The sequence below is a fragment of the Anolis sagrei genome, chromosome 3, assembly GCF_037176765.1.
Source record: "Anolis sagrei isolate rAnoSag1 chromosome 3, rAnoSag1.mat, whole genome shotgun sequence".
In the NCBI taxonomy this organism is placed as follows: Eukaryota; Metazoa; Chordata; class Lepidosauria; order Squamata; family Dactyloidae; genus Anolis; species Anolis sagrei.
In genome coordinates, this window is record NC_090023.1 from 810,135 (window position 1) to 827,022 (window position 16,888).

A 16,888-nucleotide genomic window follows, 5' to 3' on the forward strand; every position below is an offset into this window, starting at 1 on the left:
GCCATGGGGCAGTCTCCAGGGCCAGAGCTGCATCCTGATTGGCTCTCAGGGTGATGGGCGGGAAAGCGCTGAGGGAGAGGCGGTGGGCGGGGCCACGCTGAGGGGAGGAGAAGAAGCCGGCGCCATTTTGTGTCACTCCGAGTCAGGGAAGGCCGCCGAGGGTGAGGTAAGCCTGCGACTCGGTCCCGGCAGCAGCAGCAGCTGGAGCGGAGGGGCCTCTTTGGGGAACCCACGCCCCTCGTGGTGGGAGTCAGGCAGTCCGTCTCCAGGCCTCGTCGGTGGGCCTCTCCCCCTCCTCCTCGCGCCCAGCAGGTGAGCCTCAGGGATGGCCGCGGCCTACTGTGTGTGTGTGGGGAGATCCAAGTCTTGACGAGTGGGGGGGGGATGCCTCCAAGGCGAGGGGGAGGGGGTCCGCCTGTCACCCCGAGTGATTGGCAGCCGAGGCGAGGCTGGGCGGGGCTCGTGGGCCTGGCGGGAGAGGAGGGGCTGCGCGACCCCCTCTCTACCTCCCTCCCTCTCTCTCTCTCTCTCTCCTTGGGTGAGGAAAGCAAAGGCCGGAAGGAAGGAAGTCAAAGCCGAGCAGACGGGGCGGTCCCCCATACATCATCAAAACATACAAAGTAAACAGCAGAAATGCAAAGACACAGAATGGGGGGGGGGGGGGCAATGATTCCTGGCTCGAGAGCAGTACGTGTGAAAAAGATCTTGGAGTCCTCGTGGGGAGGAAGGTGAACATGAACCAGGAATGTGATGTGGTGGCAAAAAAAAAGCCAATGGGATGTTGGCCTGCATCAAGAGGAGCCTAGTGCCTAGATCCAGGGAAGTCCTGCTCCCCATGCTCTATTCCGCTTTGGTTAGACCACTTTACCTGGAATATTGTGTCCAATTCTGGGCACCACAATTCAAGAGAGATATTGACAAGCTGGAATGTGTCCAGAGGAAGAGGGCGACTAAAGTGATCCAGGGTCTGGAGAACAAGCCCTATGAGGAGTGGCTTAAGGAGCTGGGCATGTTTAGCCTGAAGAAGAGAAGGCTGAGAGGAGATATGATGAGGGCCATGTATAAATGTGTGAGAGGAAGCCACAGGGAGGAGGGAGCAGATCAAGGGTCTGGAGAACAAGCCCTATGAGGAGCGGCTTAAAGAGCTGGGCATGTTTAGCCTGAAGAGCAGATGGCTGAGAGGAGACATGATGAGGGCCACGTATAAACGTGTGAGAGGAAGCCACAGGGAGGAGGGAATAGATAAAGGGTCTGGAGAACAAGCCCTATGAGGAGCGGCTTAAGGAGCTGGGCATGTTTAGCCTGAAGAAGAGAAGGCTGAGAGGAGACATGATGAGGGTCATGGATCAATATGCGAGGGGAAGCCACAGGGAGGAGGAGGTAGCAAGCTTGTTTTCTGCTTCCTTGGAGACTAGGACGCAAGGGAACAATGGCTTCAAACTACAAGAGAGGAGATTCCACCTGAACATGAGGAAGAACTTCCTGACTGTGAGAGCCGTTCAGCAGTGGAACTCTCTGCCCTGGAGTGTGGTGGAGGCTCCTTCTTTGGAAGCTTTTAAACAGGCTGGATGGCCATCTGTCAGGGGTGCTTTGAATGCAATATTCCTGTTTCTTGGCAGAATGGAGTTGGACTGGATGGCCCATGAGGTCTCTTCCAAATCTTTGATTCTATGATCTATGTCTCTCAAGCCTTTGACTCTGTAAACCATGAGTCCCTATCCCAAGTCAGTGGAAACTTCAGACTGATTCTATGATCTGAGGAAGCCTGGCGTGGGCGTGGCTTGACAGTGTGAGTGCGGGGGGGGGGGGGGGAGCCATGTTATGCACCATAATTTGGGGGAGAGAGGGGGGAGATGGCAGGCCTGGCCTTGCATTCTGGGAGTGGCAGGACAACCAAGCCAGGCCCTTCCCTCTCTCTCATAGAATCCAAGAGTTGGAAGAGACCTCCTGGGCCCTCATCCAGTCCAACCCCATTCTGCCAAGAAGCAGGAATTGCATTCAAATCACCCCTGACAGATAGCCATCCAGCCTCTGCTTAAAAGCTTCCAAAGAAGGCGCCTCCACCACACTCCAGGGCAGAGAGTTCCACTGCTGAACGGCTCTCACAGTCAGGAAGTTCTTCCTCATGTTCAGATGGAATCTCCTCTTTTGTAGTTTGAAGCCATTGTTCCGCGTCCTAGTCTCCAAGGAAGCAAAAAACAAGCTTGCTCCCTCCTCCTCCCTGTGGCTTCCTCTCACATATTCATACATGGCTATCATATCTCCTCCAAGAGGACTCCCAAACTGCGGACCTGTGGCTTCAGTAGGAGTGTAACCCCATCCAGCATAGGTTGCCACCCTATACCCCGATCCAGTTTTCGATCGACCAGGAGGACCTCTGTCTTGTCGGGATTGATCTTCAGCCTGTTCTTCCTCATCCAGACAGCCACAGCAACCAAGCACTCGTCCAGCACCCGAGGGGCTTCCTTGGAATTAGGTGGAAATGAGTAATAGAGTTGTGTGTCATCTGCGTAGAGATGGCACCTAACTCCAAAACTCCGGATGACTTCTCCCAGCGGTTTCATGTAGATGTTAAAAAGCATGGGAGACGGAATAGAGCCTTGTGGGACCCCACCGGTCAAAGGCCAGGGGTCTGAGCAGACATCTCCCAGCTTCACCATCTGGGATCGACCCTCCAGGAAGGACCGGAGCCACAACAGATCCATGCCCCCGAGACCCATCCCAGAGAGTCGGCCCAGAAGGATACCATGATTGATGGTATCGAAAGCCGCTGAGATATCCAAGAGAACCAGCAGAGTCACACTCCCCCTGTCCAGCTCTCTACAGAGGTCATCCACCAAGGCAACCAAAACCGTCTCGGTACCATGGCCAGGCCTGAAACCAGACTGTGACTGATCCAGGTAATTGAGGTCATCTAGAAAACCCTAGATGCCGGCCACATGACCTTGGAGGTGTCTACGGACAACACTGGCTCTTCAGCTTAGAAATGGAGATGAGCACCACACCCCAGAGTCAGACGTGACTGGACTTAATGTCAGGGGACTACCTTTACCTTTTTACCTTTTTAGAAAACCCTGGAGCTGGGAGGCGACCACCCGCTCCAGCACCTTGCCCAAGAAAGGGAGGTTGGAGATTGGTCTGTAATTGCTCGGCACCGTGGAGTCAAGGGAGACCTTTTTGAGGAGTGGACGAACCACAGCCTGTTTTAGTCGAGCTGGAAAGACCCCATGCTCCAGTGATGCATTAATGAGCAACACAAACCAATCAACCAACCCCTCCCTGGCCGATTTAATTAGCCAAGACGGGCAAGGGTCTAGAGCCGACGTGGTTGCTCTCACAGCACCAAGGACCCCCTCCACGGTCTCAGGAAGAACAAGCCTAAAAGAATCCCACAAAGTTGGACAGGCAGATGCCTCAATCACCTCTCCTGGCACTGTGATGAAATTGGAGTCCAGCTCAAGGCGTATCTGAGCAACTTTGCCCGCAAAATGGTGTGCGAACTCGCAACACCGAGTTGTTGGGTCATTGAACTTCTCCTCCACCACAGGTGGATGAAGGAGTCCCCCGACAACCCGAAACAGCTCCGATGATCTATTTGCTGCAGACGCTATATGGGCAGTCGTGAAAGACTCCCTGGCTGCCCGTATAGCCACGGTATATGCCCTAAGAGAGGCTTTAGGTCATGGGAATTCGGCCAGTAGGCTGAGCAGTAAACATATTCATGGGTTCCCTGCTGTTATCGTTAGCCTGTCACCCATGCTACAACATGCTTGAAGTCAAGATTTCATTTATTTGTAACGAGAAATCAATGTTTCACAATATCTGTATCTATATCCAAATACCAAGAAAGACCAAACTTGGCACAGAGAGCCCCCTTGGCCAACTCAACATTCTGGTGAGGTTTGGGGGAGAACAGACTATGGATGATGGGACTTGCAGTGCCTAAACTCACTTTCTGAGACCACTGTGACCCTCATCCAATGATTGATCAAGAACAAAACTTGGCACACACAGCCCCCGCGACCCACTCTCCCGGTGCAATTTGGAGGAGGATGGACCACGTATGATGGGACTCGCAGTACCTTCACTAACTTCCTGAGACCGCTGCGAGCCATATAAATAACTGATAAATCATAGAATCATAGAATCAAAGAGTTGGAAGAGACCTCATGGGCCATCCAGTCCAACCCCATTTGCCAAGAAGCAGGAATATTGCATTCAAATCACCCCTGACAGATGGCCATCCAGTCTCTGCTTAAAAGCTTCCAAAGACGGAGCCTCCACCACACTCCAGGGCAGAGAGTTCCACTGCTGAACGGCTCTCACAGTCAGGAAGTTCTTCCTAATGTTCAGATGGAATCTCCTCTCTCGTAGTCTGAAGCCATGGCTCCACTGCGTCCTAGTCTCCAAGGAAGCAGAAAACAAGCTTGCTCCCTCCTCCTCCCTGTGGCTTCCTCTCACATATTTATACATGGCTATCATATCTCCTCTCAGCCTTCTCTTCTTCAGGCTAAACATGCCCAGTTCCCCAAGCCGCTCCTCATAGGGCTTGTTCTCCAGACCCTTGATCATTTGAGTCTCCCTCCTCTGGACACATTCCAGCTTGTCAATATCTCTCTTGAATTGTGGTGCCCAGAATTGGACACAATATTCCAGGTGTGGTCTAACCAAAGCAGAATAGAGCATGGGGAGCATGACTTCCTTAGATCTAGACACTATGCTCCTCTTGATGCAGGCCAAAATCCCATTGGCTTTTTTTGCCGCCACATCACATTGTTGGCTCATGTTCCCCTTCCTCCCCACGAGGACTCCAAGATCTTTTTCACACGTCCTGCTCTCGAGCCAGGCATTGTCCCCCATTCTGTATCTTTGCATTTCATTTTTTCTGCCAAAGTGGAGTATCTTGCATTTGTCACTGTTGAACTTCATTTTGTTAGTTTTGGCCCATCTCTCTAATCTGTCAAGATTGTTTTGAATCCTGCTCCTGTCCTCTGGACTATTGGCTATCCCTCCCAATGTGTATCAAAGACCAACCTTGATACACAATTCCTTTCTCAAATAACCCGGGCAGCGCCGGGTCCCCAAGCTAGTCTTTTCTATTCTATTCTATTCTATTCTATTCTATTAATATAATAAAAGTCAAAGTTTTTATGCGGCGGACGTGTGGCGGTGTGGAGGAGTATGTGCCAGCATTCTGATTCGCCAGCCTGAAAGTTCCAAGATTCTGATTGGCTGCCGCTGTGGTGCTATTTGCATATGGTCTCTCATTGGCCAGCTTCAATCGGAGCCCCTGGTGAAGAAAAGGGTTCATGGCAGAAACGGGGACATGAGAAGGAAATTTGCATATGGTCTCTGATTGGCCAGCCTCAATTCCGAGATGACAAAGAGAGGAAAGGAAAGGCCAGAGGGGGCTGAGTCAGACAATTACCAATACAGACCAGACTTGGCACACAGAGCCCTTATGACCCACTCAACATCCTACTGCAGTTTGGAGGAGGATGAATCATGGATGATGGGACTTGCAGTACCATCACTCACATTCTGAGACCACTGTTAACCTCATCTAATGACTGACCAGGACCAAACTTGGTACATAGACCTCTCATGACCCATCTTATGTCCTGGTGCGGTTTGGCTGGGGATGGACCATGGATTATGGGACTTGCAGTACCTTTGCTCAATTCTTGAGACCACTGCAACCCTCATCCAATTACTGATAAAGACCAAATTTGGCACACTGAGTCTCCATGACGCACTCTACATTCTGGTGCGGCTTGGAGGAAGATGCACCATGGACGATGGGACTTGCAGTTCCTTCACTCACTTAGTGAAACTACTGAGACCCTCATCCAATGACTGATGAAGACCAAGCTTGGCACACAGAACCCGCATGGCCAACACAACATTCTGGTGAGGTTTGGGGGAGAACAGACTATGGATGATGGGACTTCAAGTACCTCCACTCACTTCCCAAGACTGCTGCAACCCTCATCTAATGACCAATCAAGACCAAACTTGGCACACAAAGCCCCCATGACCCACTCAACATCCTGCTGCAGTTTGGAGGAGGATGAACCATTGATGATGGGACTTGCAGTACCATCACTCATATTTTGAGACCACTATTAACCTCATCCAATGACTGATCAGGACCAAACTTGGCACATAGACCTCTCGTGACCCACTTTACGTCCTGGTGTGGTTTGGCCAGGGATGGACCATGGATTATGGGACTTGCAGTACCTTTGCTCAATTCCTGAGACCACTGCAACCCTCATCCAATTACCGATAAAGACCAAACTTGGCACACTGAGTCTCCATGACGCACTCTACATCCTGGTGCAGTTTGGAGGAGGATGCACCATTGACGATGGGACTTGCAATACCTTCACTCCCTTCCTAAGACCATTACAACTGCCAACAATGATGGATCAGGACCACAATTCACACACAGAGCCCGCATGACCCACTCTACATCCTGGTGCGGTTTGGAAGAATTTGGCAATGGATGATGGCACTTGAAGTCACTTTACTCACTTCCTGAGACCACTGAGACCCTCGCCAATAACTGACCAAGACCAAACTTGGCACACACAGTCCCCATGACCCACTCTACATCCTGGTGCACTTTCGAGGAGGACAGACCATGCATGATGGGACTTCAAGTACCTCCACTCCCCAAGACTGCTGCAACCCTCATCTAATGTCCGATCAAGACCAAACTTGGCACACAGAGCCCCCATGACCCTATCTACATCCTGTTTCAGTTTGGAGGAGGGTGGATCATGGATGATGGGACTTGCAGTATCTTCACTCACTTACTGAAACCACTGTGACTCTAAGCCAATGACTGATCAAGACCAAACTTAGCAAACAGAGCCCCCATGACCCACTCTATATCCTGCTGCTGTTTGGAGGAGGGCGGACGATGGATGATGGGACTTCCAGTACCTTCACTCATTTCCTAAAAACCATGCAACCGTCATCCAATGACCAATAAAGACCAAACTTGGCATACAGATCCACCATTACCCACTTTCTCAAATATCCCAAGCTAGTATAAAATAAATGTTTAACCATATTCCCATGTAAACTGTAGTCTGGCCCTCCAACAGTCTGTGGGACAGTGAACTGCCCCCCTGTTCAAAACGTTTGAGGACCCCTGCACTAAAGGAAGTGTCTCTGAGTCCTGTTTACTTTGCTTTAATAAACTATTGTTTTGAATATACTCCTGTGTCTGGCTCTTTAAGGCATCTGGATTCCGACACACACACACACACAACACATGTATATAGACTGGGCCACAGCAAGGCATGGCAGAGGACAACTATTTATAAAGCAGAAGCTCATTTTGTGAACCTTCCAACAAGCCTGAATGTGAGTTTGAATTAGTCAGGTGGGGAGGCTGGGTCTTGGTTGGCGGCAGGATTCCTTTGGGAACAGACTGGGAATTTGATGGCAGCCGGCCTCTGATTTGGGATGCTCAGGAAGGAGATCTGGAACCCATTGTGGGAGGTAAGCAGCCCAGCACTCTTTGTGTCCCTCAGCATTGAGCACACTGTTTCTCAACCTTTCTAATGTCACAACCCCTTCATACAGTTCCTCGTGTTGTGCTGACACCCAACCACACAATGATTTACGCTGCTCCTTCACAACCACTTCACAACTTGAATTCCACTGCTGTTGTGAATTGTAGTGTAAATATCTGATATGCAGGATGTGTTTTCATTCACTGGACCAAATTTGGCACAAATACCCGATACGCCCAAATTTACTTATATAGGCGATCCCTCGTAGCTCAAGGATGAGGGTCTTCCAGATGTGGTGTCTTGGCGGTGGGTCTGCAGATGGCTGTGGAGCCCTAGTCTTGACCCAATGTTCTCCCAACTTGAGGACATCGGTTTCCAGGTGGCAATAATCTTCACTGCCCAAATTTGAATACAGGTGGGGTTGGGCGGGGGGGGGGGGGTTGATTTTGTCATTTGGGAGTTGTACTTGCTGGGATTTATACTTTACTTTTAATCAAAGAGCATTCCGAACTCCAACAACAATGGAGTTGAACCAAATGTGGCACACAGAACTCCAATGACCAACAGCAAATACTGGAAGGGTTTGGTAGGCATTGGCCTTGAGTTTTGGCATTGTAGTTCACCTACATCCAGAGAGGACTGTGGACTCAGGCTATGATGGAACTGGACCAAACTTGGTACGCATACTCAGTATACCGAAATGTAAACACTGGCAGAGTTTGGGGAGAATAGAGCTTGGCATTTGGGAGTTGTCGTTACTGGGATTTATAGTTCACCTACAATCAAAGAGCACTCTGAACCCAGCCCACAATGGATGTGCACTAAACTTGGCACACTACCTACATGGCCAACATGGAATACTGGTGGGGTTGGGGGGCTGTTTTTTAATCCTGGAAGTTGTAGTTCACAAACACCAAAAAGGAAGGGGACAGGCGGAGAGATCTGCAGCCTTCTCTGGTACCTAAGACCATCAGAAATATGTGTTTTATGATGGCCTTTGGTGACCCCCTTGAAAGCTCCCTTGCTGCCCCCCAAGGGCCCTGCCCCCTAGGTTGGGAAACACTGCCTTATACGGACCTGCCTGGTCACTGAGATCTTCAAGAGAGGCCCTTCCCTTGGTCCCACTTTCATCTCAAACTTGATTGGTGGGAGTGAGAGAGAGGGCCTTCTCGGTGTCTGCCCCTTGACTCTGGAACTCCCTCCTCAAGGAAGCCAAAATGGCCCCTTTCCTTGCTGTTTTCCTTATTGCAAGAGGCTAAAGCTTTTTTTATTCAGGCAGGCTTTCAAGAAGATTTTAAAGATCAATTCAGGGGGTGTTGTGGTTTTTAACATTGAGTATGTTTAATGTTAAGATTTATTATTATTATTATTATTAATGGTTTTTATCTGGGAATTTTTAAATACCGTTTATATTTAATTCTGTTTTAATGTTTGCATCTTTTATGTTTAAATTGTATGCTGATGTTTTATGTTCAGCTGCTTTGAGTATCCGTGAGGAGAGATAAAGCAGGCTATAAATCAATATAAAAATAATAATAATAATAATAATAATCTTTCACTTCTTTCGTAACCAGGTAAATGAGGATTCTATGGAGCCACCTCTTGAATGCAGTAAAGAAACCAATAATATAGGAAGAAGAAATCCTCTCAAGGTGATGATCTTGCAGAATTCTTGACCCAACAGATAAGAAAGAAAAGAGGAGTCAAGTATCTGTATTGCAATTAAACACTCTTATTACTGTTGATATGGCGGAGAAACCCTATACATGTTTGGAGTGTGGAATGAGCTTCACCCGCAGTTCAGGTCTACGTTCACATCAGAGGACTCACACTGGGGAGAAACCCTTTAAATGCCTGGAGTGTGGACAGAACTTCACTCGGAATGGGAGTCTACGTTTACATCAGAGGACTCACACTGGGGAGAAACCCTTTAAATGCCTGGAGTGTGGACAGAGCTTTGCTCGGAATTCACATCTAAGATCACATCAGAAGACTCACACTGGAGAGAATCCATATAAATGCCTGGAGTGTGGACAGAGCTTCACTCACAGTTCAACTCTACATATACATCAAAGGAGTCACACTGGGGAGAAACCCTATACATGCTTGGAGTGTGGACAGAGCTTCACTCAGAATTCAAGTCTACGTTCACATCAGAGGACTCACACTGGGGAGAAACCTTATACATGCCTGGAGTGTGGACAGAGCTTCACTCAGAATGGAAGTCTACGTTCACATCAGAGGACTCACACTGGGGAGAAACCCTTTAAATGCCTAGAGTGTGGAAAGAGTTTCACTCGGAATTCACATCTACGTAGACATCAAAAGACTCACACTGGGGAGAAACCCTTCAAATGCCTGGAGTGTGGAAAGAGTTTCTTTCAGAATTCACATCTGCGTTCACATCAGCAGACTCACACTGGAGAGAACCCATATAAATGCCTAGAATGTGGACAGAGCTTCACTCACAGTTCAACTCTACGTATACATCATAGGACTCACACTGGGGAGAAACCCTATACATGCCTGGAGTGTGGAAAGAGTTTCGCTTGGAATTCAGGTCTACGTTCACATCAAAAGACTCATACTGGGGAGAAACCCTATAAATGCCTAGAGTGTGAACAGAGTTTCACTTATAGTGCAAGTCTACGTTCACATCAAAGAATTCACACTGGGGAGAAACCCTTTAAATGCCTGGAGTGTGGAATGAGCTTCACTGAGAATGGAACTCTACGTAGACATCAAAGGACTCACACTGGGGAGAAACCCTTCAAATGCCTGGAGTGTGGAAAGAGTTTCTTTCAGAATTCACATCTGCGTTCACATCAGCAGACTCACACTGGAGAGAACCCATATAAATGCCTAGAATGTGGACAGAGCTTCACTCACAGTTCAACTCTACGTATACATCAAAGGACTCACACTGGGGAGAAACCCTATACATGCTTGGAGTGTGGAAAGAGCTTCACTCACAGTTCAGCTCTACGTATACATCAAAGGACTCACACTGGGGAGAAACCCTATACATGCTTGGAGTGTGGAAAGAGCTTCACTCACAGTTCAGCTCTACGTATACATCAGCAGACTCACACTGGAGAGAACCCATATAAATGCCTAGAATGTGGACAGAGCTTCACTCACAGTTCATCTCTACGTATACATCAAAGGACTCACACTGGGGAGAAACCCTATACATGCTTGGAGTGTGGAAAGAGCTTCACTCACAGTTCAGCTCTACGTATACATCAAAGGACTCACACTGGGGAGAAACCCTATACATGCTTGGAGTGTGGACAGAGTTTCACTGACAATGGAGGTTTACGTAAACATGAAAGGACACACACTGGGGAGAAACCCTATAACTGCCTGGAGTGTGGAAATAGCTTCACTCGGAATTCACATCTACGATCACATCAGAAGACTCACACTGGGGAGAAACCCTTTAAATGCCTGGAGTGTGGACAGAGCTTCACTCAGAATGGACATCTACGTTCACATCAGAGGACTCACACTGGGGAGAAACCCTATAAATGCCTAGAGTGTGGAAAGAGTTTTTCTCAGAATTCACATCTACATAGACATCAAAGGACTCACACTGGGGAGAAACCCTTTAAATGCCTGGAGTGTGGAAATAGCTTCACTCGGAATTCACATCTACGATCACATCAGAAGACTCATACTGGGGAGAAACCCTTTAAATGCCTGGAGTGTGGACAGAGCTTCACTAAGAATGGAAATCTACGTTCACATCAGAGGACTCACACTGGGGAGAAACCCTTCAAATGCCTGGAGTGTGGGCAATGCTTCACTCAGAATGGAAATTTACGTTCACATCAAAAGACTCACACTGGGGAGAAACCCTTCAAATGCCTGGAGTGTGGAAAGTGTTTCTCTCAGAATGGAAATCTACGTTCACATCAAACGACTCACACTGGGGAGAAACCCTTCAAATGCCTGGAGTGTGGAAAGAGTTTCTCTCAGAATGGAAATCTACGTTCACATCAAAAGACTCACATTCACTGAGAATGGAAGTCTACATACACATCAAAGAATTCACACAGGGGAGAAACCCTATTAATTCCTGCAGTTTGGAAAGAGTTTCACTCAGAGTGATATATAATGTCTATATAAATAAAAATGTTCGTTTGTGCTATTCATAGAACTCAAAAATCCCTGGGGCAATTGGCACCAAATTTGGACACAAGACACCTGACAACCCAATGTATGTTCTCCACTCAAAAAACCCCACGAAAACAAAATACAGAAAGGACTTCTGAACTACATGTTCACAAAGGAGAAACTGCATTGCCCACGAAGAGACCCATGGCCACGCCCCCTCCTTGCGAGGAAACAGCTGTTAAAGCATGAGGAGCCAGATGTGCGTGCATGGCCACACACACACACACACACGTGAGAATGGCACCATGGGGGTAGAGGTGGAGGCTTGCGCGAGGAAGGCCGGCGGATGGGGGAGGGAGTTTAGGAGCCTACCCACTGTCCTCCTCCACTTTCTCTCCTTCCTTATCTGAAACCGCACCACCACCGCTTTAGGAGTGCGGAAGAAGAGGAGGAAGATGATGGATGGGCTCCTAAGTCCCTCCTTTGCCAGCAGAAGCAGCAGCCTTTTCCTCTTGGCTGCCCCCCCTCCCTTTCGTCGCCTCCTTTTCCTCCCAAGATGCCCCGGTGGAAGCAGCAGGTGGGAGGGAGGGAGGGGAGAGGGACTGTTGCCTTCTTCACCAACACTTCCTTGCCTGCCTCCCTTCACTGCAGGGAGGAGGAAAGAAAGAAAGAGGCAGAAACAAGTTTAATTTTTGAATTCTCCCATTCCTCTGCGCCCTGCTCCCTCCTCCTCCTCCTCCAACTTCTTTATTTCCTCCCTCTCTTTCTCTCTCATTTCTGTAGATCTCTCTCCGGCAACACGAGCAGACATTTAACTCTCTCTCTCTCTCTCTTCTATTAACATCCATACCGGGAGGTAGCTCCCTCTGCCACACTCCTTCTCTCCCTCGCTCCCTTCCCTTCTTTCCTCTCCCCTTTTCTTCCTTCCTTTCCTCCCCCCTTCCTTTCCTTCTTTCCCTCCTTCCCTTCCATCCTGTCCTTCCTTCCTTCTTGCTTTCCTTTCCTTCTTTTCCTTCCACCCTCCCTTTCCTCCTCCTTTCCCTTTCTTCATTTCCTTCCCCTTTGTTTCCTTCCCTCCCTCCATTCTTCACCCCCTCCTTCCTTTCCCTCCTTCCTTCTTCCTTCCTTCCTGTCCCTCCTTCTTTCCTTTCCTTCCTTCCCCTCTTTCCCTCCCTCCCTTTTTCCTTCCTTCCTTCTTTCTTTCCTTCTTTCTATGTAAGATATCAATACAATATTTTATATATTGTTATATTCATTACTATATAATATGTTACTATTATATATTACTATATAATACTAATTAAATAGACTTACAGAATAGAGTTGGAAGGAACAGGCAAGAAGTAATGGGAGAAGGAGGGAAAGAGGGAAGGAATGAAGGAGGGAAAGGGGGAAGGAGGGAGGAAAAGAAAGAAAGGGAGAGAAACAAGGAAGGAGAGAAGGAAATAAAAAAGGGAAAGAAGGAAGGATGTAACCAAAGAGCAAAGAAATGGAGGAAAGAAACAGGTAGAGATGGAAGAAAGAAGAAGATAAATAGGAAGGGAAAGAAGTAGAGGAAAGGAAGGAGAAAAAGAGGGAGGGAAGGTTGGCCACAGCAACGCGTGGCGGGTACAGCTAGTAATCTATCTAAATAAAAATGTAATGTTTGTTTGTGTTATTCAGAGAACTCAAAAACCCCTGGATGAATTGGCACCAAATTTGGACACAATACACCTCACAACCCAATGTATGTTCTCCACTCAAAAAACCCACGAAAACAATAAGCAGAAAGGACTGCTGAACTACATGTCCACAAAGGAGAAACTCCATGTCTACAAAGAGACCCATGGCCACGCCCCCTCCTCCTCGCGGGAAACAGCCAGTTGTTAAAGCATGAGGAGCCAGGCATGCGTGTATGCCTCCCTCCCCCCCCCCCCACACACACACACACAAGCGAGAGTGGGCACCATGGGAGTGGAGGGGGAGGCTTGCCGCATGGAGCCCCTTCTCTTTCCCTGCTATGCCAGGAGGGTGGTCTCCTCCACCTTTCCCTGTTGGAAGAGTGGATGGGGTGGGGGTGGGGGGGCTTTCTGTAGACCCTTCTTTCTTTTTTAACTCTTTCCTATCTCTCTGACCTGCTCAGCTGTTTCCAGCAACACAAGCACACATTTAACACACACACACACAGGAGGTAGCTGCCTCTGCCACACTCCACCCGAAAGGACTCCGTTCCCTTCTTTCCTCCCTCCCTTTCTTTCCTTTTATTCCTTTCCTCTCTCCCCTCCTGCTTCGTCTCCCTCCCTCCCTCCTTTCCTTCTTTCCCTCCTTCCCTTCCTTCCTGTCCCTCCTTTCTTCTTCCTTTCCTTCCTCCCTCCCTTCCTTTCCTCCTTCTTTCCCTTTCTTCATTTCCTTCTCCTTCATTTCCTTCCCTCCCTCCTTTCTTCACCCACCTCCTTCCTTCTCTTTCCTTTCCTTCCTTCTTTCCTTCCTCCTTTCCTTCTATGTAAGATATAAATACAATATTTTATATATTGTTATATAGATTACTATATAATATGTTAGAATCATAGAATCCTAGAGTTGGAAGAGACCTCATGGGCCATCATCCAGTCCAACCCCATTCTGCCAAGAAGCAGAAATATTGCATTCAAATCACCCCTGACAGATGGCCATCCAGCCTCTGTTTCAAAGCTTCCAAAGAAGGAGCCTCCACCACACTCCCTCCGGGGCAGAGAGTTCCACTGCTGAACGGCTCTCACAGTCAGGAAGTTCTTCCTAATGTTCAGATGGAATCTCCTCTCTTGTAGTTTGAAGCCATTGTTCCATTGCGTCCTAGTCTCCAAGGAAGCAGAAAACAAGCTTGCTCCCTCCTCCTCCCTGTGGCTTCCTCTCACATATTCATACATGGCTATCATGTCTCCTCTCAGCCTTCTCTTCTTCAGGCTAAACATGCCCAGTTCCCTAAGCCGCTCCTCATAGGGCTTGTTCTCCAGACCCTTGATCATTTGAGTCTCCCTCCTCTGGACACATTCCAGCTTAGAGTCAATATCTCTCTTGAATTGTGGTGCCCAGAATTGGACACAATATTCCAGGTAAAGTGGTCTAACCAAAGCAGAATAGAGGGGTGGTATCTTTAACACATACAATAATTCCTCTCCATGTATCTCTGCATTGCTTCATTGTAACTTTTATACACACAATTATTTCTTCTCATTACATAACACATTTCTGCCACCCTATAATGTCTTAGTACATACAATCCTATCTCCATACATTTCTGCATTTCCATTACATTTTAAATCCATATAATTACTGCTCTTCATTTCATAATATATCTCCGTGATTCTATAATCTTTCCAATACACACATTTACTTCTCTTCATTACTGCATACATTTCATTACTTCTTATTACATATTATTTCTTCATTACCACTTCTATACTTCATTACCTCAATACTTTAACAACCATTACATTTCATAATCCTTTCATAACCTTAGGGACCGCCTCTCCTTCTCCCATCATCGGAGGTCGCAAGGACCAGGCGCTGGTGGGCTTTCTCCATTTCTGCCCCTCCTGCCTTAGGGAATTCCTTGCCGCCCTACATGAGAGCCACGCGTGACTTCGGGCCTTTTACTCTCGCACTTAAGACCTGGCTTTTCACTAGAGCATTCGATCTCTATGAACTTTTAATTTTTTACAATTTAGCTGTAAATCACCTAGAGCATTCTTGGATGGAGGGCGATTAATAAGTAATTAAATGATGATGATGATGATGATGATGTGACGCCTGGCTCGAGAGCAGTACGTGTGAAAAAGATCTTGGAGTCCTCGTGGACAACAAGTTAAACATGAGCCAGGAATGTGACGTGGCGGCAAAAAAAGCCAATGGGATTTTGGCCTGCATCAATAGGAGCATAGTGTCTAGATCTAAGGAAATAATGCTACTCCTCTATTCTGCTTTGGTTAGACCACATCTGGAATATTGTGTCCAATTCTGGGCACCACAATTCAAGAGAGATATTGACTCTAAGCTGGAATGTGTCCAGAGGAGGGCAACTAAAATGATCAAGGGTCTGGAGAACAAGCCCTATGAGGAGCGGCTTCAAGAGTTGGGCATGTTTAGCCTGAAGAAGAGAAGGCTGAGAGGAGATATGATAGCCATGTATAAATATGTAAGAGGAAGCCACAGGGAGTAGGGAGCAAGCTTGTTTTCTGCTTCCTTGGAGACGCGGAACAATGGCTTCAAACTACAAGAGAGGAGATTCCATCTGAACCTGAGGAAGAACTTCCTGACTGTGAGAGCCGTTCAGCAGTGGAACTCTCTGCCCTGGAGTGTGGTGGAGGCTCCTTCTTTGGAAGCTTTTAAGCAGAGGCTGGATGGCCATCTGTCAGGGGTGATTTGAATGCAATATTCCTGCTTCTTGGCAGAATGGGGTTGGACTGGATGATGGCCCAGGAGGTCTCTTCCAACTCTTTGATTCTATGATTTCAGTAATGCATGGGTTAGTACATAGAGATGTATAGTATTATTGGTAGAACGTCACTTTTGGAGGTTCCTGTGCTGGCCGGAGGAAGAAGGGCTGACAAGCAAGGAACGTGCTTCTTGCAGCGTGCTGAGATGTGAGCGGGTGTGATTGACGGTTCTCTTGTCTATATATTGTGTAAATAGTAAAGAGAAGTGAGATGGCGAACGCTGAGCATTAGATTGTTTTTATTGATTTTAATGTATGGACTGACTGCCTTCATTGTTATAATTGCTGTTTACATGTTTTATCCATTGTTATGTTTATGTTGGCATTGAATTGTGCCTTTTGTAAGCCGCCCTGAGTCGTCCCCCCCCCCCCTCGGGGGTTGAGAAGGGCGGGGTAGAAATGCGCGAAATAAATAAATAAGTGCCGTTTCCCAGTGAAAGCTGAATTGAAGGACTCCAGTGTTTTCTATCATCTTGTGCCTTCAAGCAGAAGCCTGGAAGGCCAAGGAAACTGAGGTAAGGAAGGCGATTTATCTCAATCTACCAACATAACTTGCATACTATATCTTCTCATATTCCCCACCTTCTCCTTTTTTCTTTCTGTGGTTTATTTGAGGGTTTTTTGTTTGTTTTTTTAAAACAAAAAACAAAATAAAAAATTATTTGCCATTTCTGTGGTCATTAGAAAGGACTTGATTCTGAGTGAGCACGCTGACCGGCTTTGCATAACAGACCTGGCTGAGAGGGTGGGGGTGGTGTTGGGTGGGGATGAGGGTGAACCTTGGCTC

The 16,888-nt window shown here is 47.7% G+C and overlaps 1 protein-coding gene across 1 annotated transcript; it reads left to right on the top strand.

The window, feature by feature from the left end:
* Positions 1-103: 103 nt before the first annotated feature.
* Positions 104-11,682, top strand: LOC137096679 (zinc finger protein 850-like). The gene is made up of 2 exons (XM_067466348.1): positions 104-166; positions 9,104-11,682. Exon 2 carries the CDS (start codon positions 9,276-9,278, stop codon positions 11,550-11,552), a length of 2,277 nt encoding a protein of 758 aa, XP_067322449.1. The 5' UTR covers positions 104-166; positions 9,104-9,275; the 3' UTR covers positions 11,553-11,682.
* Positions 11,683-16,888: the final 5,206 nt, after the last annotated feature.